This window comes from Drosophila kikkawai, chromosome 2R (genome assembly GCF_030179895.1).
Source record: "Drosophila kikkawai strain 14028-0561.14 chromosome 2R, DkikHiC1v2, whole genome shotgun sequence".
NCBI lineage: Eukaryota > Metazoa > Arthropoda > Insecta > Diptera > Drosophilidae > Drosophila > Drosophila kikkawai.
In genome coordinates this window covers 137,096-159,491 of record NC_091729.1, presented here as the reverse complement: position 1 = coordinate 159,491, position 22,396 = coordinate 137,096, and the positions used below count along the sequence as shown (strand labels likewise).

At 44.4% G+C, this 22,396-nt stretch overlaps 1 protein-coding gene and 1 long non-coding RNA gene across 9 annotated transcripts; one reads left to right on the top strand and one right to left on the bottom strand.

Annotated features, from left to right (window-relative positions):
• The first annotated feature begins 2,569 nt into the window (after window positions 1-2,569).
• On the top strand, window positions 2,570-3,958 carry LOC121502038 (uncharacterized). 8 transcript variants are annotated; one of them, XR_005990784.2, is made up of 3 exons: window positions 2,592-2,976; window positions 3,030-3,315; window positions 3,401-3,958. It is a non-coding gene; the product is annotated as an uncharacterized lncRNA (long non-coding RNA). The 8 variants fall into 8 exon arrangements; XR_011444615.1 differs by having other exon boundaries at window positions 3,363-3,958; XR_005990783.2 differs by having other exon boundaries at window positions 2,596-2,976; window positions 3,030-3,150; window positions 3,363-3,958.
• Window positions 3,959-11,628: 7,670 nt separating this feature from the next.
• LOC138927993 (uncharacterized) lies at window positions 11,629-16,392 on the bottom strand. Its single transcript, XM_070283862.1, has 5 exons — window positions 15,583-16,392; window positions 14,956-15,503; window positions 12,873-14,883; window positions 12,624-12,655; window positions 11,629-12,562 (listed from the first exon to the last, which is right to left on the bottom strand). Exons 1-5 carry the CDS (start codon window positions 16,390-16,392, stop codon window positions 11,629-11,631), a joined length of 4,335 nt encoding a protein of 1,444 aa, XP_070139963.1.
• Window positions 16,393-22,396: the final 6,004 nt, after the last annotated feature.

Genomic DNA, 22,396 nt, shown 5'->3' with positions numbered 1-22,396 from the left:
AATAAGCGTTCCCTAGCCTTTTACGAACCCTAGCTTTCACAAAAGAGGGTCCAAATTTAGCATTATATCCTGTTTGAAAGCAGCTTTGCTTAAAATTTCGTCGAAAGACTTCTGGCCCTTCTACATACGCCACAACTCTGGACCTAAGATTGTACTGCTTCTCGTTCTCGGAGTGCTTTTCCAGCATCCTCTTGCATGCCTTCTCCCGCACTATCTCAAACGAGTCTTGACGATCGAACTTTAAGGATCGGTCATCCAACAAGTTTAGTTTCCTCAGCAAAGAGTACGTGGAACCAGAGGTGATCATGTGTTGCCCAAAGACCATGTAGTAAGGGGTGGTACCTAGGCTTGAGTGTGTGGATGATCTCAACGCACAACTGATCCTATCTAAGTATTCGTCCCAGTCCTTTTGATCAGGCCGCAAATAAGCTCTAGTTGCAGCTATGACTGAGCGATTAACGCGCTCAGAAGCGTTAGTCTGCGGCGAATGCACAGCAGTCAGCGTATGTGTAATGCCGTACTGCTGCATCAACTTTTGGAATGCGTGCGAACGGAATTGGGATCCGTTGTCTGAAACGATCGTTTCGGGAGCGCCGTAAGACATGAATAACTCCCGTTCTAGGTACTTTATTACCACACCTGTATCTATTTTCTTTACTGGTTTGAGAAACACATATTTAGAAAAATGGTCAAGCACGATAAAAATCCCTATATTTCCACTTCTTGACCTGGGATAAGGTCCGAGAAAATCGATAAATAACCGTTGGAAAAATCGTTGAGTCTCCGGTGCTTTTCCTAACGGCGGTCGCAAAACATAGTTAGGTGCCTTAGTGGTTTTGCACACCTCACAAGCATTTATGTAAGCTTTAACATCTCCCACTAGTCCTGGCCAGAAATAATATCGCCTGACTCTCTCGATGGTCTTGTGTATTCCACCATGAGCCGACAATGGACTATCGTGAGCGCGAGAAAGTATCTCAGGTACCAGCTCCTTGGGTACCCATAACTTCCAGGCATATTCGTCGTGCACTTGCTCTCCTGTCAAGTGCTCGGCTTTCCGATAAATGTAACTGCTATCGGTCCTGAGATCAGGGAAATTCTTCAGATTTGCACTCACTTTCTGTACTAGCTCGGTATATTCCGCGGATTTAAAATGTTCTGAATTAAGATCCACGAGAATTCCTTCCCGTACGTCTATAGCCGCTATCACGTCTTCGTTAACCCGAGACAAGGAGTCGGGAACTACGTTAAGCGAGCCTTTGCGATGCTCAATCTCGAAGTCATACCTTTGCAAGGCCAATGCCCGAGCTAAACGTGAATTTAGGTCGTGATTCGACATTAACCATTTCAATGACGCGTGGTCGGTTATAATTTTGAATCTATGTCCTTCCACATACGCCCTAAAGTGCTTAAGAGCCACAATCGCCGCGAGGCATTCTTGCTCAGTGACTGTGTAATTGCGTTGAGCCTTGTTCAATTTCTTTGAAATGAAGGCAATAGGACGCTCATCACCTTCTTCGGAAACCTGCACTAATACAGCTCCTACTCCAGTTTTGCTCGCATCGCAATGTATTGCAAATGGTTTGGAAAAATCAGGACTACATAAGACTGGAGCCTCGCTAAGACATTGTTTTAGCTCTTCAAACGATTTTACTGCAGCCTGGGTCAAACAGAATCTTCTTTTCGTAGTCATCAGATCTGTTAAAGGAGCAGCAAGAGACGCAAAATTTGGAACGAACTTGCGATACCATCCACACAGACCCATAAAACTACGCAAACTACGCAACGTCTTAGGCAAAGGAAAATTCCTAATTGCGGCAACCTTTTCTGGATCGGTTCGGATTCCTCCATCGCCGATTATGTGGCCCAAGTATCGCACCCTCAGCATGCAGAAGTGACTTTTGCCAATATTGATCGTCAAACCTGCAGGCTTTATGTGTAGCGCTACCTCTCTTAGCACTTCGAGGTGCCTCTCGAAACTTGATGAAACCACCAACAGGTCATCTAGGTAAATAAAAACCTCGTTCCTAAGATGTGCTGGTACCACTTTGTCCATCAAACGAGACATTGTGCTGGTAGCATTGCACAGTCCGAATGGCATGACTGTGAACTGATAGAGAGGTCTACCCGGAACTGTGAATGCCGTCTTGTCACGCGATGCTATTTCTAAAGGCACTTGCCAATACGCATCCTTCAAATCAAAACTGGTAATAAATTCAGCCTTCGGCAAGCGACTCAAAATGCCACTAATTTGAGGAAGAGGATATGCATCCCTTTCGGTGAAACTATTCACCTTACGACAGTCTAAGCAAATTCGAACCTTTCCAGGTTTCTTTACCATAACGATTGGAGATGACCAAGCACTGTCGGACTTTTCTATCACCCCAAGTTGTATCATCCTATCAATTTCGGCATACATTTCCTTTTCTACAGCCGGGGAGACAGGGAAATGACGCTGTTTAATTGGCTTAGCTATGCCTACATCGATAGCATGGGATATGAGATTGGTCTTACCGAGACCTTCCTGGCTAAACGACGGAAAACAATTTATCACATTCGTTAGCTTCGTCTTATCTATCTGGGACAACTTGTGTTGATCAACTTGGGCTTTGCCGACATTGTCAGTCGAGTTTAATTCCGATATGTTTAAACTTTTGGGAAATAGATCGTAAATCTTCCAGAAATCTATCCCCAAATACAAATCTTGCTTAAGCGACGGTACAATGTAAATTTTCAGTAGCTTCTTTACCTCGGCGTATTCGACCTCAGCATTAAAATACCCTATTATTTGCTGTGATCTGCCATCTGCTGTTTTAGCATGACTGTTTATGGCTTTATAAACCCCTTGGACTACTACCTCGCGAGCTAAGTTACCTCCTAGACAACTTATTGATGCGCCAGAGTCTAAAAGGCCGTAGACCGTACGATCCAGAACGCGAATTGGCAAAAACGGGCGAGGATTTTTTGACCCAGCAGGTAGTGAGTTTATATACTCTACACCAATTCTACAATTTCTGACGTTCTTCCAGAATGCTTTTATTCTACTAGAACTTCGAGATTTACGCTTTTCTAAGTCTTGGTGACCTTCACATTCAGGTATTATTATGTTCTTCAGTATTTGGATTTTGCTATGTAGCAAAGGACTAGCAGGTAATAGTTGTTCGTCAGGGATTGAAAGTTGTGCAACGTCAGCTGCATATTCTACTCTTCTGTCATTGTGGCTTGGCTCCGGAAGGCACTCGAAGTCTTCTGTTTGAATTGCGACTTCGGCGTGCCGGCTTTGGAGTTTTTTGAACACTTACTGCAACTTGGCTTGTAAGTATTGGCAGCTCCACAACCGTAACAGAAAACTCTCCTTTCAGATACGCAATCCTGATATCTGTGCCCTTCCTTACGGCAGTTCCAACATAATAAGGAAAACGCTTCGACATCATCCTCACATTCAGGTTCTGATTCTAATTGAGTTTCATATTCCTGACTGAATTCGGACACTTCCCGTTTAAAAGGAGTGCTTCGCATGTATCCACTGCAACGCTTGACGTCAGCAAGAAAGGCTTCGCGCCTGCGACAAATCTCCCTTAAATCGGACACTGTATTTATTTCAATATTTAGAATTTCATGTCTTATTTCTGGACGCAAATTATTTCTAAGAACTCGAATTAATTTACTCGAAGTCCAAGGATGCTCCAGCTGATCGACTAAGCCAGATATTGTATCGTAAAAACAATCAAAAGACTCGTTTGGCTTTTGTTTTGTGTTACGAATCAATTCTTCGATGTCGCCATCATCTCTTCTTTGGCGAAACTGGAGACGCAAGGCTGAACAAAAAGTGTCCCAATCAATCTCGCCGTTCGCTTTATGATAGCGCCAATAAAATTCATTGGCAAAGCAGACTGAAATTATTGCCTAATGTTTCTCGAGTAAGCGTATCCACTCTATAAATAAAATTATCTACCGAAACTCCTATGCCTGAAAATTTTATCTTCCATCCATTGAGGATATGCACGACCTTATCTGGTCGATTTAACAAGTCGGACGTAGTGCTTCTTTGGGAAGCTGGAGAACCCGGAGCCAAGAGGACTTGTCTTTGAGTGGTTCCAGTTTCATTCCTCGTTTCGACCCTATCATCATCGTTTCGACAACAGTTAACCAACTGCAATCGAAGTTATTTAGAAGATAGTTTGCTTTGATTTGCGATAAGTAAAGCCAAGAATTGTGTTTCTTGATTAATTAAGAAAAATATAAGATATATATAAAGACGTAAAAAGATAATTTTACCGAACTCTTTGCTAGATGTCACACGTATCAAAGGGTATTTATTTTCAATTATAATAATTAGGTTTCTCAGAAATTTAAAGTTGTGAAATTGATAGAGCGATATTTTTCTTTATTTCGAACTCGGTCAGTGATATTTTTAGAAATAAGTTCACCTGTGTTCCATAATCTAAAAAAAAAGAAAAATAAAACTTCTGGGGAAAATAAAAGATTAAGAAAGTTCCCATTAACTCTTTCTGGATATGACACTACTCAAAAGAAATGTCAGTATTTTCCGTACAGTTGAGTCTCTGATCTTCTATAATACTTTTGGAGTTGAGGCTAGTTCAATGACTTAGTACTACAATATGGGACAGAAAATAAGCTTGTTTTATTGCTCCGTCTTCTGTTTTCCTCATCTATAATAGCCACTATGTCATCTCATCTAGATTTAGGAAAAATTTCTCTGCTCTCTCGAACTTCTGGCCAGTTAGGATTATTAATAATTCACTAACCAGTTTTCCAAGAAATGTCAAGATACACGAAAGAAAACTTTTTTTTAAAGTCAGGAAGTTTGAGAGAAGTTAATAAAAAGTTGAGAAAGGAAGGAATGTATTTCTTAAACCAATGTATTTGTATAAAGGCCACACACTTCGAAATCTGGACAGTTGGGAATATTATTATTCACCTCACTGTGATCCGAGAATTCTTCAGATAAACCAACAACAAAAATTCTAACTTGATGCGTTCAAGCCATCAAAATAAGAAGTTTAACAAGGGAATGAATTTATTTATCCGCGAGTCTTAATAAAACTTTTACTAAGGCCACACGCGTTGGGCGCCACTTTTCTTAGTAATAATAATAAATCATAACTGTAGTGTGTAACGTTGTATTCTGGCTGCTTTCGAGGATCTGAGCTGCGGGGCACGCTGTATTTTCCGACTCTAGCTCGTCGGCTTTGGGGGTGGAGGTCTTGCCTACTCAGATCTCGGACACGAACTACACATTATTACTAATAAAGAAGAGAATTGAGCGTGCTTGCGACTAAAATATGAACTAGAACCAAATCGGGAGAAGTATAAATAAATTCAAACAGAAAAAAAACTAGAAGAGGAAAAGGATGAAGGTAGAACCGAAGAAGAAAGGACAGAGAGAGATCCCTAACTTTTGCGAGGACACTGGTGTTATTGTGTTCGCTATATGCCCACCCAACCTATGACCACCACCGCTAGAGCATGGCTCTGGTGATCCCTTTGACCCTAAGACCGTGACGACATCAGCAGAGTTCGATATTTAAAGTTTAGGTATTCATGTTTATATTCTTTTCGTTTTCAAGTAACATTTTTATTCTATTGATATCGGCATTCGACCTTCATCGAGTGCAGACGTGCTTACGGACGACCGCTACGCGGGGTTTATTCTCGAAGTGTTTTTTCATGGTGAAAAAGTAAATTCGAAACTCTAAACTACGTACTGTCAGCTAGGCCAAGCCCTACAGTGCGTATGACATACGGACAAAAGTGCGTGAGACGTGTTTTTGAGCTGCAAAGTTCATTTATATGGTGCCACGCGAAATAAGCTCAAAATAATGAGCGGCGATCAAAAGAATGAGCGTAGAACCTCTATAAACCAAAGAAACGGTTGCTTCACCTATTTCTCAACTCGCGATATCGAAGCAGAAAAAACGTCTACCAAGCCCAACCCGGCTCTACTGACCGCCGACGGCACGAGAGCGCGCTCTTGCTCCCCCGCCCTACTCATTCCAGCTCCTACATCTTGTAGCTCCCAATGCCAAACCCCACCACCATCGGCTTCGATGGAAGACGCACCAACAACAAGCAGAGCTGCAATTTCTGCAAACGCAGCAAAAGCAACAGCAACAACTAAACCAGCGACCAATATTGCGAAATCGGTGCCAACGGACGCACCGCCAAATTCAATGGTAACAAAAACCGTGAACTCCGATAAGCAACAAGCGGTTCCGGCTATACAGACTGGCATGGATCGCTACATCCAAATTAAGCGTAAGCTTAGCCCACATAACACGGTTGGTAACAAGCCTAAGATCAACCGTGTCACCAAAAGCTACGACCCAAACAACACCAACAAATTTTCTCCGCTAGCAGCTGATGAGAATAACCAAGCAGAGCCGGATCAGGAGACCCAAAAACAACCAAAGCCCCCACCCATTTATATTAGGGAGAAAAACTCAAACGCCCTGGTCAACAAAATTGTTGCGCTGGTCGGGGACGGAAACTTTCATATTGTTCCGCTTATTAAAGGGAACATTTGCGAAACAAAAATTCAAACCAAAACAGAAGAACACTTTCGGGCTGTGTCAAAATACCTGGAAGATTCCAAAAAGAATTTTTACACCTACCAACTGAAAAGCAGCAAAGGACTGCAAGTCGTGTTAAAAGGAATTGAACCAGACGTCGCCCCCTCTGAGATAGTGGAAGCCCTGAAAGGCAAGGGTTTCCTTGCCAAGAACGTCAGCAACATTATAAATAAAAACAAAAAGCCGCAACCACTATTCAAAGTCGAACTGGAGCCAGAAAGTAAAACTCTGAAGAAGAATGAAGTTCACCCGATCTACAAGTTGCAGTTCCTGTTGCATCGAAGAATCACCGTTGAAGAACCACACAAACGCAACGGTCCTGTGCAATGCACAAATTGCCAGGAGTATGGACATACAAGGACATACTGCACCCTTCGGTCAGTCTGCGTAGTCTGTGGAGACTTCCACAATTCCGCACACTGCCCTGCGAACAAAGAAGACCCAAAATCGAAAAAATGCGGAAACTGTGGAGAAAATCACACAGCTAACTACAGAGGCTGCGTGGTCTACAAGGAGCTGAAGAGTCGCATGCGACGAGCAACAGCTACACGCCAACAAAATACACAAAATGTGTATTATAATTCAAAAGCTACTCCAGATGTATTCTTTGCCAAAGCAGCCAGATCCTCTTTTGGTCCGCTAAATGCCCCCACGGGCATCTCCTACGCTGAAGCTCTACGAACAGGTATGCAAAATCCTCCCCCCTCAAACTCGGTAAACCCTCAGCAGGCCCCAGGGCAGTCACCATGATGGTGACCATGCAACAAAGTATGATGGAACTCATGTCATTTATGAAAACGACCATGCAAACGCTCGTCCAGAATCAGAATATGGTGATACAGTTGCTTGTAGCACAACAGTCGAAATAATCAATGTCTAATCTACGTATATCCACGTGGAATGCCAACGGCGTCTCACGGCATAAAATTGAACTAACACAATTCCTAAATGAAAACCACATCGACGCCATGCTACTGGTCGAAACGCACCTCACAAGCAGATACAACTTCCATATAAGAGGTTATACCTTCCACCGCACAGATCATCCAGATGGTAAAGCCCACGGCGGGACCGGCATCCTCATCAGAGAACGCATCAAACACCATTTTCACCAAAGGTTTGCAACAAATTTCCTGCAAGCTATGTCCATAAAATTGCAGTCAGGTAACGGCAACCTTTGCATTGCTGCTGTCTACTGCCCACCTCGCTTTACAATCTCTGAAGGTCAATTCATGGATTTTTACAACTCTCTTGGAGATCGATTTATAGCTGCAGAAGATTACAACGCCAAGCATACGCATTGGGGATCCCGCCTCGTGACCCCCAAGGGAAGACAACTGTACAACGCTCTCATCAATGTGAGAAATAAGCTGGACTACGTTTCCCCTGGTAGCCCCACATATTGGCCAGCAGACCCCAGAAAGATACCCGATCTAATTGACTTCGCGGTGACAAAAAACATCCCACGCAATCTAATAAACGCCAAGGCCCTTCCGGACCTTTCTTCAGATCACTCGCCGCTGTTGATAACCCTCCTTCAAAGCCCAGAAACTGCGGATCGCCCTCACAGGCTGACGTCGCACAGAACAAATTGGATGAAATACAAAAAGTATGTGAGTTCCCACATTGAGCTAGCCCCCCAGCTCAATACTGAAGCAGACATCGACTCCTCCACCTCCGCTCTGGAAAAGGTACTTGTGACTGCAGCCAGAATCTCAACACCACAACAGACGGATGTGCAAAAAATCAAATTCAAAACGAACCAGCAAATTGCACAGCTTATCCAAGAAAAGAGGCGTCTGCGACGGGCGTGGCAAACCAATAGATCGCCATGCTCAAAGCAACGTCTAAATGAAGCCACACGCAAACTAAGCCGGGCCCTGAAGCAAGATGCCGAAAGAGCACAATTAAGATATATTGAAAAACTCTCGCCAACCAGCACAAAGCATCCCTTATGGAGAGCTCACCCAAAATTAAGCTCACCGGCTGAAACCATCACCCCGATAAGAAAGCCATCTGGTTGCTGGGCCCGCAGCGACAAAGACAGAGCCGAAACTTTTGCCTCACATCTCCAGGGCGTTTTCCAGCCGAACCCTGCTGCAAATCCATTTGAACTACCGCAAATCCCCACTGAAACGGAATCTACTCCAGCATCATTTCGTCCGAACGAGATAACGAAGGTCATCAGGGAACTGAAGCCAAAAAAGGCTCCCGGCGATGACCTAATAACTCCAAAAATGATAATTGAACTTCCGAATTGTGCTATTGAGATCATCTGTAAAATCTTCAATGGGATCATAAGTCTCGGCCATTACCCAACAAAATGGAAAAAATCTATAATTATAATGATACCGAAGCCCGGAAAAGACCACACGATTCCGTCATCTTACCGACCAATAAGTCTACTATCATGCTTGTCCAAGTTATTTGAAAAATGCCTACTAAAGCGCATAATCCCTTATCTGGGAGCTCACAACATTATCCCAGCTCATCAATTTGGCTTCAGAGAAAAACATGGAACTATCGAGCAAGTTAACAGAATAACATCAGAAATTCGCACAGCCTTCGAGAATCGAGAATTGCAGCGCGATATTTCTCGACGTTTCTCAAGCATTCGACCGCGTCTGGCTCAACGGCCTCATGCACAAAATAAAAACACTTTTGCCGGTATACACACACAAATTACTTGAGTCGTATCTCTACAACAGAGTCTTCGCAGTGAGGTGCAACGCAACGACATCCAGCACCTATTCAATCGAAGCTGGAGTCCCACAAGGAAGTGCACTTGGGCCTACCCTATTTGTTCTATACACAGCGGATATCCCCACAAGCGACCAGCTAACATTATCCACTTTCGCTGATGACACTGCGATCCTCAGCCGTTCCAGATGCCCAGTCCGTGCAACAGCCCAGCTCGCCAACCACCTCAAGGTAGTCGAGAAGTGGCTATCTGACTGGCGTATCAAAATAAATGAACAAAAGTGTAAGCACATAACGTTCACTCTCAACAGACAAACATGCCCTCCGCTCCACCTGAACAGCACGCAGATCCCCGAAGTCAACGTGGTAACGTACCTGGGCGTCCACCTGGACAACCGCCTGGACAACCGCCTAACATGGCGAAGACACATTGAATGCAAGAAAATCCATCTAAAACTAAAAGCCAGCAGCCTCCACTGGCTCATAAACTCCCGATCGCCCCTGTGTCTGGACTACAAGGTCCTGCTCTACAACTCCACACTGAAGCCAATATGGACGTATGGCTCCCAGCTCTGGGGGAACGCGTGCAGTACCAATCTAGACATCATACAGCGCGCCCAATCAAAAATCCTGAGAACTATCACTGGGGCACCATGGTATATTCGCAACGAATACATCCACAGGGATGTCGGCATTCCTGCAGTTAAGAACGAAATAGAAAAACAACAAGAAAGGAAGCTACTTCGGCACGCCGAAGTTTGTATACCCTTGCAGATATTATTTCATTACATTTTACCTATACTTATTATGTTTACATTTTGACAGTTACAGTTTTACATTCACACCTTTACATTTTCTCTACATCTATCGATCGCTCCTATGGCAGCTATATGATATAGTTGTCCGATTTTCATAAAATTAATACCAAATTTTTTGAAATAATAAAAAAGGCTTATATCTCAGAGTAGATGAAAATACGTTGAAAAACAACGAAGTTATAATTTGTTTCCTATTAATTTCCCGATCGTTTCTATGGCAGCTATAAGATATAGTCGTCCGATTTTCATAAAATTTTTACCAAAATTCAGAAATAATATAGAATGGCCATATCTAAAAAATGGCGCAAAAATGTTAAAAAACAGCAAAGTTATAATTTTTTTGCAAAGCATTTATCGAACATTTGAATGGCAGCTATATGATATAGTCGTCCGATCCGGCCCGTTCCGACATATATAGCAGTGAGAGTATATAGAAGACTATATGCAAAGTTTCATTCAGATAGCTTTAAACTGAGGGACTAGTTTGCGTAGAAACGGACAGACGGACGGACAGACGGACAGACGGACGGACAGACGGACATGGCTAGATCGACTCGGCTGTTGATGCTGATCAAGAATATATATACTTTATAGGGTCGGAAAGGTCTCCTTCACTGCGTTGCAAACTTCTGACTGAAATTATAATACCCTGCAAGGGTATAAAAAGCGTCCTACAAGGAAAAACTCTCCACCCATCCAAATCCTTTAGCAAGGGACTTGATACGAGTTTCCAGAAGAAGCCGCCTACTACGTAACGACCATCCAACCCAGCCATAATTAGTCAGGGCCATTTACTCTGTACCAGTCTCATGACTGCTAGTTAGGTAGTATTGTAAGATTTGATACACTTATTGTTAGTCTCATAAATGAGAAGATTCAATAAATAAAAGCAAAGCCTAAAAAAAAAAAAAAAAAAAATTGTATTCTATAGATTAAGTAGAAAATTAAGAAATAGAAGTAAGAATTAATATTAATAATATTTCATAATAAAAGGAATAAACTAAATAAATGTTCTTTTGCTTATTGATTTCTTTAACTGCTTTCATATTTGTTCGGCTCGAGGGGGGGGGAAATTCAATTTCCAATATCTCCAGATAAGCACAAAGTTATTTTAGAATACTCTCGCGCCGCAGTCAACGAAAACCACCGTAGAAATCACCGAAATCGCGAAAGGGAAAATCACCACCAAACGAATGAGAAGTAGTAGGCCGGGGGCGTGGTTATTTTCAATATAATGATCCGCTTTATTGGAGTTCTAATTAGGAATTAAATGTACAAGTTGGAGTGAGAGAACCGCCGATCGCCCAGAGTCAAAAGCCTCCGCTGGAAGAGCGAGAGAGCAAGCTGCGCAAGAGCGCAAGCTGAGAGCGAGAGCGCGCTAAGGAGTGAGAGCGCGCTGAGGAGCTTTGAGGAAGCAGGAGCGCTTCGGAGTCGCGCGGGGGGCAAACGAAAGCTCCTGACCTGAACATTCCGCCCCCCTTGCAATCACTATGGGTTGCAATAAAGTCTGCTCCTCCTTACGGCGTGTGACAGGCCCCGGACAGGACCCATCCAAACACGGTGCTTTGGGCCACCGGCAATCCATCCTGCACTTTCAGGAACCCAGGCTGCATAACTTTGGGGTACACATCCGCACCCAGGATGACGGAGATCGTAGCCGGAAGGTAGAACCGCTCATCAGCCAAGGTGATGTCCTTGAAGTAGGCCCGCACAGTCTCATCCAACTGTCGGATCGGAGTGCGGACGCGCACTTGAGGCTCCACTTTGAAAACGAGGTCGAGCCGGACATGGGCGTTCGTTTTCGAGCCGACGGTGGCTGAGCAGATCTGTTCAGCACCCACCGCTGTCGTTGCAAGTCGCAAAGAGGTCGCCAGCGACGCGTCAATGCAGCTCATAGGCGTGCATGGGTCGATGAGCGCTGCTGTGTCGAACACTCGCGTCCCGGTGTCAATCCGCACCAGAGCGGTCGGGAGGAGGTTCACGCTGTGTCGCTGAAGCAAAGTGGCCAGTGAAGGCCCTGTCGGAACTCCCTGCGTGGCGAATGCCGCGGTTCGTGGAGAGGCCGACGAATGCCGTGGAGAGGCCGAAGAACGCCGAGGAGAGGCCGAAGAGAGTTGAGAGGCCGACGAAGAGCGTTGAGGAGAGGCCGCCGAAGAGCGTTGTGGAGAGGCCGCAGAGCGCCGAGGTGAGGCCGCCGCGTGGTGAAGAGAGGCCGAAACGTGGTGGTGAAAAGCTCGAGCGCGACGAGAGGGCGGCGTCAACTGACGCGAACGGCGTAAATACAGCGGCTGCTCCTGCATATGCAGCAGTGTGTGATGCTCTCCGCTGCAGATCTTACACCGATCGCCACGGCGGCACGCTCCATCCGAGTGCTCGTGAGCCAAGCAGTTGGCGCAATAGCGATTCGCGAGGACCGCGCGGAGCCTCTTTTCGATGCTCAGCCGCAAGAATCTGCGGCACTTCCGTAGAGGGTGGACTCCGTGGCAAACTCGGCAACGGTAGGAATTTATACCTCGTGTACGTCTGCTCTCCATTTCGACGGCGCTACGTAGACGTGGGAACATTGTTTATAATCTGGAGTAGGATACAAAAAAAGAATTAGTATGGAGTCGAAAATATGACTTAGAACTAGCGAAAGAAGCAAACTACGGAGTGAGGATATGGCTAGTTGTTGAGAGTTTTCGGGGGTCGCCCCCGGAAGCAATACGACTTTTGCGACAGGGCGCTTAACGATTCCCCGAGCAGTACGAATATTCACTACTCGGACATGACCATCGGGTCCGGGAAACACGGAGTCAATCCTGCCGAGCCGCCACTCAGTGGAGGGCAGATTATCGTCCTTGATTATAACCATCTCGCCCACCTCGAGATTTTTTGTGGGGACTTGCCACTTTGTTCGCTTGTGGAGCTCCTTAAGGTACTCTTCCTTCCATCTCAGGCGGAATTGCTGATGAAGGGCCTTAAGGTGCTGCCACCGGTTGATAATAGAAGTGGACGCACCCTTAATTTCGGGTTCGACGGTGGCGAGAAGGGGTCCACCTACGAGAAAATGACCTGGCGTGAGTGCCAACAAGTCTGTGGGGTCTTCGGACATCGGGGCGAGTGGACGCGAATTAAGACAGGCCTCAATCTTGGCCAGCAATGTAGAAAGTTCTTCGAACGTATACTTTCGAGTGGCTGTGGATTTATAAAACAGCGTCTTGAAGCTTTTAACTCCAGCTTCCCATAATCCTCCCATGTGCGGGGCTCCTGGTGGTATGAATTGCCACAGGAGTTCCTGGTGACTATAAGCATTCGTCACGGACTCCTTGACAGCTTGCAGAAATTCACGCGACAGCACTGCGGCTGCCCCAACAAAGGTCTTCCCATTGTCCGACTGAACTTGTCGAGGGCACCCTCTTCGCGATACGAATCGTGCGAATGCTGCGAGAAATTTCTCTGTTGTGAGGTCCGAAGTAGGCTCTAAATGGATGGCCTTCGTGGAGAAACATACAAACACCAGCACATAGCCCTTGGTAATCAGGCAGGCTCTCCCGGTGTAGTTCTTTATATCAAACGGTCCGGCATAATCCATGCCCGTGTACGTAAAAGGCCGCGAAAAGGACGTTCTTTCTTTTGGTAATTCGCCCATGAGTTGGGTCTGCAACTTCTTTTTGTGGATCACACATATTTTGCAGGAGAAAATTACAGACTTGACTAAGTTCTTGACCCTTGGTATCCAGAATTTTGAGCGGATCAGGCGTACCATTAGCTGATTACCGCCGTGCAAGGAGATGCGATGCGTAAAGGATACAAGGAGACGCGCCAACTGACAGTTGTATGGAAGAAAGATCGGATGTCGTTCATCATATTGGAGGACTTCGGAGGCCGTTACCCGACCACACGCCCTGATGATGCCGTGAGGATCAAGGAAGGGATTCATGTTCTTAATAGAACTGGATGCTGGAATTGGCCGCTTTTGGCTCAGGCAGGCATATTCAAGCGCAAAGTATCTGCGCTGTGTTATGAAAATTAGGAGTCGCTCAGCTGTGGAAATCTCTGTATTGGATAGCTGCAGCTCGCCTGGAATAGGTCGTTTTTGCGAGCGCTGGATGAAGCGCTGAACATAGGCGAAAACTCGTAGTGCCTTGTCGAGCTTGGAGAACCGCTCAAGCATGTCCTGCTCCGGGCATGCTAAATGGCAACGTATGGGTCGCTTCTCGATGTCGATGTCGGAAACAGATTCATAAGGTGCAGGCCAGGAGTCTTGTGGCTGAGTTAGCCATGAAGGCCCATGCCACCATAGCTCACTGGTAGCTAACTCTTCAGCCGCTACTCCACGACTGGCTAGATCTGCTGGGTTGTGCTCGGAACGCACGTGAGACCACTGGCTGGCATCAGTATTTTGAGCGATTTTTGTGACTCTGTTTGCGACGAAGGTCGTCCACTGACATGGTGGCTTGTTCAACCATGCCAGCACGATAGTGGAATCAGTCCATAGAAAAGATTCTATACGACCGAAAGGAATCTGAGGCAGAATTGCAGTCCACAAGTCTGCCAGAAGGACGGCTCCACACAGTTCTAGACGCGGGAGCGAAACTGTTTTTACCGGAGCGACTTTGGTCTTTGACGTTAGAAGATTTGCTGAAATGGATCCATCACGCTGGATGCGAACGTAAATCGCTGCGCCATAAGCCTTTTGGGAGGCATCGCAGAAACCATGGATTTGGACTTGTACACCTGGTTGAAAATGTACCCAACGCGGGATGCGAACTTGGTGGAGGAAACTGTAGCTCCGAAGGAAATCATGCTAGCGATGTAGTAGTTCTGCAGGAAGAAACTCATCCCATTCGACGCTGGCTAACCAGATATCCTGCATCAGAATTTTGGCCTGAACCACAAATGGGGAGAGCCACCCAGCTGGGTCGAACAATTTAGCGATTTGGGATAAGACGTCACGTTTCGAATAGTTTGCCTGAATGGTGACCTCTGTTGGGACAAAATAGAACTCATCCGTCGTAGCGTTCCACCGTACTCCCAATGTCTTAGTGGTGCTGACCTCTTCGAGATCAAGAAAATCAGTCGAAAGTAGATGCTCTTTAGGAAGTGCTTTAAGGAGTGCACGTTCATTCGATGTCCACTTGCGGAGAGGGAATCCAGCTGAGTCCAGAGCTGCTTGCAGCTCCCGAATGGCTAAAATAGCTTCAGCCTCTGTATGGGCTCCTGCTAGCACATCGTCGACATACATATAATTTGAGATTATATCCGACGCCCGTGGGTATTGGGCGTTGACATCGTCGGACAATTGTTGCAGTGTTCGTAGGGCCAGGAAAGGGGCACAATTCACTCCAAACGTGACCGTCTGAAGCTCGAAGTCGGATATATCCCCTTGGCCATTTCGAAAGAGAATTCTCTGAAACGGAGTGTGTTCTTGGTTTAGGAGAATTTGCCGATACATCTTGGTGATGAAGAGTGAGATCGGACTGCAGTACTGGCCCTGGATACAGAATGTCATTAAGGCTGTTCCCATTGGAAGAAGGACTGGATGCGTTGAAAACTACGCGAACTTTCGTGGTCGCACTTTCGGGCTTAAATACTGCATGATGGGGGAGATAGAAATTTATCTTGTCGGTATTCGGAGGCACCGGCTTCATATGTCCAAGATCGATATATTCTTGGATCACTGAGTCATAAGTGTTTTTGAGAGCGGGCTCCTTCTTCAAGCGAGTCTCATTCCTCAGAAACTGTGCGAGTGCGGAACTCCTGGAATGCCCCAAGTCAATGTGCTCTGAATCTTTGAAGGGCAGGGATACTATATATTTCCCGTCGCAGGATCTGGTAGTTGTTCGGACGAAAAAGTCTTCACACAACTTGTCCGTCTCCTTTACCAGTCTACATGGAAGGTCCTCCACCTCCCAAAATTTTGTGAGAAGTGTTTCCATGGTTGCTTCGGACTCTATGGATATTTGTGTGGTGAAAGACGAAACCCTACTAGTGGTTGAAGACAATGGGCCGGTCAAAATCCACCCGAAAATGGTCTCTTGCGCTAATAAGGACCCACATACGTTTGGCCTCCAGCCCGATAGCAGGACAGACGGAAGAATATCCGCACCTAGAAGAAGGTCTATTTGAGACGGCTGGAAAAACGACGGATCTGCCAATGGCATATTTGGCAGCCTATCAAGAATGTTTCGGTCAATTGTGCTTGTCGGAAGATTGCCGGCCAGGTTCGGCAGCACAAACGCCGTCGTGTCGATCTTGAGCATAGGTTTGGCCGGAGTGCCCATCTGGAAATGACACATTTTTTGTGAGACACCGGAATTGGCTTGGTTGAGCCCTGTGACTCTTGTTGTTACGGCTTGAAATGGAAGTTTAATCCGGTTGACAAGCCTCTCAGAAATGAAGGTGCCTTCGGAGCCTGAATCTATCAGGGCACGTGCTGGAAAATTCTCTCCTCGGTGGCACACATGAACTATGGCCGTACCTAGAAGTACTCCTTGTTGGTTGGAGGCGAAATGAACTGACGTGTTTGAGATTGGCTGCTCTGGAGGGTGAGCCGGCGCTGTGCTAACAGCGTTAGACGGAGTATCTTTGTGCAAGAGCGTATTATGCCGTCCCCTGCATGTGAAGCAACTATGCCTGCTCGGGCATTCACGAAGATTATGTCCCCTTGCAAAGCAATTAAGGCACAGTCTCTTTTGTTTAATGTATGATGCTCTTTGTGGTTGAGTCATCTGCAAAAACCGCGGACAAAGCCGAACTGGATGAGGCTCTCTGGAGCAGAGATCACAAAATCGTGCGCGTGGCCCGTCTTGTGTCTCGAAGGTGTTTACCCTCTTTGGTTGTGTACTTCTGGGCTCCCTTGAATTCTGTGTGCTGGAAGAATTGGGTCGGACATCCTCAATTGCTTCTAACGTCCGATATCTCTCCTCGAGAAAGGAATTCATTTCTTCCCAAGAATATGCCGTAGAATTCAAATGTTAGACTTAGTTGTGGTCAATACCGTCAACTAAAATCGCCGAAATAGAAATGTGAGACGGTAAAAACGAAGCGAATATGGATGGCAAGAATATGCCGCAGAACTAGGATGGTAGATGGTAGATGGTAGAATTAATCAATCTCAGAATTAACCAATAAAATTCAAATCGTAGAATTATTTGCTCCCAATACTAAATCGCCGAAGTAGAAATGTGAGACGGTAAAAACGAAGCGAATATGGATGGCAAGAATATGCCGCAGAACTAGGATGGTAGATGGTGGATGGTGGAATTAACCAATCTCAGAATTACAAGTAAATAAACTGGAAAAAATTTACTTGACGTAGAAGCGACGATGATCGAAAATATGTGTAGAGGAGCCAATATTAATTGGAGCAAATGCGACGAGAATGGAAATTTATTCGTAATGGAGCCAATATTAATTGGAGCAAATGCGACGAGAATGGAAATTTATTTGTAGTGGAGCCAATATTAATTGGAGCAAATGCGACGAGAATGGAAATTTATTTATATTTATAAATAATTGCGGAATGGAATTGCCGAGTTGTTTATTATTTTCGTACTTAATAATAACCCAATAAATGCAAAGAAAATATATATGGAGTACCCTTGACAATTGCGGATATTTAATCGCGTGCAAAAAAACTTTAAAAAGTATTAAATGAGCAATTAATTCGTTAATTATTAACAAAAAATATTAATTGTATGGAAAAAAGTAATTCGATCGGAATGGTGGGATCGGAACACCTGGCACTTTTTTTTCTCAACTCAATGTTCGTTGTAAAGAATGTAAAGCTCTTAGTTATGTATGTATGTATGTAGCGCACCAATAAAATGCAGAAAAAAAAGACGGACACTGGCTTATAAAATTTTGTTTTAATATTTTATTCTTTATTTATTATGTTTTATTTTCTTAGTTTTTTTTTTTTTAAATGTTGTATGAAAATGTGTGTGGATGGGGAAAAATATAATATGGAATGATATATGTATGTTTGACCTGGAGAAAATATAATATGGAATAATATAATAATATATGTATATATGGATGTGGATGTTAGCAGCGGACTGTATTCTTTATTATTTGTAATTTTTTATTATCGGAATCTTAATACATAATTTTTTCTTTTTATATTGTGTGAAATAAAATCAATGTCTTTATGTAGACAGATGTATGGACATATGTATGTATGAATTTTAATTTTGTGTCGGAACCGTTTTGTACATTGATGTACGGATAAATTCCAATATGTAGAGGAAAGCGGACGAAAAAGAATATGGCGACGTTTAAAACGGAGACGGATTGAAAAAATTTGCCAATTTTATGAAATGGAAAATAGGAAATGGAAAATTCCTCAACTGCCGTTGTCAGGAAAACTCGCTCTTGGAGTCGACACGGAAATTAATCTTGCAGCAGAGTGACCGAAATTAATTGTTCGGACTACTGCTGAAGACCGGCAGTGAGGGGGCGACGGAATAATTCGTACTTATCTTGGAAAATATGAAACGCCGAGAACTGCTGGTAAGGGGTTGAAAAAACTCCAGAATCACAAATCCAGAAAAAATCCAAATATCCAAAAATTCCGGCTCCGAAGGACCAAATGTTCGGCTCGAGGGGGGGGAAATTCAATTTCCAATATCTCCAGATAAGCACAAAGTTATTTTAGAATACTCTCGCGCCGCAGTCAACGAAAACCACCGTAGAAATCACCGAAATCGCGAAAGGGAAAATCACCACCAAACGAATGAGAAGTAGTAGGCCGGGGGCGTGGTTATTTTCAATATAATGATCCGCTTTATTGGAGTTCTAATTAGGAATTAAATGTACAAGTTGGAGTGAGAGAACCGCCGATCGCCCAGAGTCAAAAGCCTCCGCTGGAAGAGCGAGAGAGCAAGCTGCGCAAGAGCGCAAGCTGAGAGCGAGAGCGCGCTAAGGAGTGAGAGCGCGCTGAGGAGCTTTGAGGAAGCAGGAGCGCTTCGGAGTCGCACGGGGGGCAAACGAAAGCTCCTGACCTGAACAATATTCATTTTTAATTCAGCTTTTAGTTCGACTTTACTTTACTTGCTATTCTTAATTCTTGAAATTATTAATTTTATTTTTTTTATTATTATTTTTTTTTTTGTATGCTTTCTTCAAGATCTTAAATTTCTGCAGCTCAAAGGCCTTAAATCATTATTAATAAAATTATAATAGTTAAGTTAATATTTTTTTTTTTTTTTTAATTTCAGAGATTATGTAATTAGGGTATTCAGTATTTATAAATTTTCCGCAGTGCATGATTTCGTTTAGTATATATTATTTCCAGAAAAAAATACAATATAATATAAATGTTTTAACCAACTCACAATACTTGATCCTCGACGAAAGATCGATCTCCCGGCGCAGGTGTCTGAAACGAAAATTAAGGCGCTTCGTCGCCAGAGTTTGGAAATATATATCTATGCCTCATCACTTTGGAATTCAAAACTAATTTAACTTAAAAGAAATATAATATTGTTCTAGCTGGTAAATTAAGCCGCGCTGAGAATCTAAACAGCATGATAGCAATCAAAATTTTTCTTGTTCACATGATAGAACTAAAATTATTTAGGTAAGAGAAAATATAATGAAAGAATTAATAGTCTAAATTAATTTAAATTAATCCAACAAAAATCATAAATGGCTTCGCAAAATTTATACCAGTGTACACGGGCCCGCATTTTAAATCTTTTATATTGTTTGAATTCACAGCGGGTTTATCATAAAATTGTTTTTTTTTTTTTTTTTTTTTTAAGACTTTAATTCATGCCAAAATTTCTCTCCGTGTACACGTGGTTTTGGGGTTTTTCCTAACGCATGTCACAAATTAACGGCTCATCGAAATTTTACTTTAGCACTTATTTAATTACTCGATTGGCTTTAATTAATCGAACAAAAAAACGTGATGAGGGAGCTGCGCGACAGCTATGTGGCTCCTTTGGCCAAGGTGCAGGGGTGCTCCTCTGCCGTGTGGGCGAGGTGCGAGGGCGAGGGTGTTCCTCCGCCGTGTGGGCGAGGTGCGAGGGCGAGGGCGAGGGTGTTCCTCCGCCGTGTGTGCGGGGACGCGAGGGTGCTCCTCCGGCCAAAAATGCGAGGTGCTCCTCTGCCTTGGGTGCGAAATGCTCCTCTGGCCAATATGTGAGGTGCTCCTCTGCCGTGTGCGAGGTGCTCCTCGGCAGTGTGGGCGAGGTGCTCCTCTGCCAGGTGGCGAAATGCCCTGCAATAGGGTGCTCCGGCGGCGAAATGCCGCGCAACAGGGTGCTCCCCTGGACAACGACGATGCAGGGATCGGCCTAGAATGCCCTTTTAGTTAGCAACCACAAAAATATATATTTTCATACACAGCTACTCACAATTGCCGGCCAATAGAGGCACGGGGTCTTGCTGTTTCGGCCTGCTGGCCGCGGCGACCCCAAAGGTGCTCCAACAATTTTCCGCCTTAGATAAAAATTAATAAATTTAGCACTCGCACTGTCTGCTTCCGACGGAAAACTCACTTTATTTATAAAAATTCGATTATTAATCACTTTTTCTATTTTTTCCCGATTCTTTAGGTCGACTATGCCTTCAGCAATAAAAGGCCGCGATAACAAGAAAATTTGGCACGTCTAGTTGCCACGCCGGTCGGATGGAAAAGAATTAATCCGGATGCGAAAATTATTGGCCAAGGCCAAGAACGGAAATCATGGTCAGCTGAAAATCCCCATGTTGGATATATAGCTTTCCAAAACATCCCTGGATCGGCTGATTAGCACATATTTCCCAGTTGGCATCTCTGGTGCAGCTTGCTCAGCTTTAACCGGTTGCCAAAAATTGCATATAATAATAAGCTTTAATTAAGTAAAGCTTTAGGTATTACTAATGATTTATTAAAGCCTACTTTTAGTCCAAACAGGTTTTAAGGTCGCTACGTGCGCCGCTATCAGGCTAGGGTGTCACTTGCTAGATGCCCTAGACTGATCCCGCATGGAGCGACATCACTGGCGAATATCTTTCGCATGATATGTCCCTACTAACTTTCCTTGTAAATCTTCCAGTTCGTAAAAAGCGTTCCCTAGCCTTTTACGAACCCTAGCTTTCACAAAAGAGGGTCCAAATTTAGCATTATATCCTGTTTGAAAGCAGCTTTGCTTAAAATTTCGTCGAAAGACTTCTGGCCCTTCTACATACGCCACAACTCTGGACCTAAGATTGTACTGCTTCTCGTTCTCGGAGTGCTTTTCCAGCATCCTCTTGCATGCCTTCTCGCGCACTATCTCAAACGAGTCTTGACGGTCGAACTTTAAGGATCGGTCATCCAACAAGTTTAGTTTCCTCAGCAAAGAGTACGTGGAACCAGAGGTGATCATGTGTTGCCCAAAGACCATGTAGTAAGGGGTGGTACCTAGGCTTGAGTGTGTGGATGATCTCAACGCACAACTGATCCTATCTAAGTATTCGTCCCAGTCCTTTTGATCAGGCCGCAAATAAGCTCTAGTTGCAGCTATGACTGAGCGATTAACGCGCTCAGAAGCGTTAGTCTGCGGCGAATGCACAGCAGTCAGCGTATGTGTAATGCCGTACTGCTGCATCAACTTTTGGAATGCGTGCGAACGGAATTGGGATCCGTTGTCTGAAACGATCGTTTCGGGAGCGCCGTAAGACATGAATAACTCCCGTTCTAGGTACTTTATTACCACACCTGTATCTATTTTCTTTACTGGTTTGAGAAACACATATTTAGAAAAATGGTCAAGCACGATAAAAATCCCTATATTTCCACTTCTTGACCTGGGATAAGGTATAAGGATAAATAACCGTTGGAAAAATCGTTGAGTCTCCGGTGCTTTTCCTAACGGCGGTCGCAAAACATAGTTAGGTGCCTTAGTGGTTTTGCACACCTCACAAGCATTTATGTAAGCTTTAACATCTCCCACTAGTCCTGGCCAGAAATAATATCGCCTGACTCTCTCGATGGTCTTGTGTATTCCACCATGAGCCGACAATGGACTATCGTGAGCGCGAGAAAGTATCTCAGGTACCAGCTCCTTGGGTACCCATAACTTCCAGGCATATTCGTCGTGCACTTGCTCTCCTGTCAAGTGCTCGGCTTTCCGATAAATGTAACCGCTATCGGTCCTGAGATCAGGGAAATTCTTCAGATTTGCACTCACTTTCTGTACTAGCTCGGTATATTCCGCGGATTTAAAATGTTCTGAATTAAGATCCACGAGAATTCCTTCCCGTACGTCTATAGCCGCTATCACGTCTTCGTTAACCCGAGACAAGGAGTCGGGAACTACGTTAAGCGAG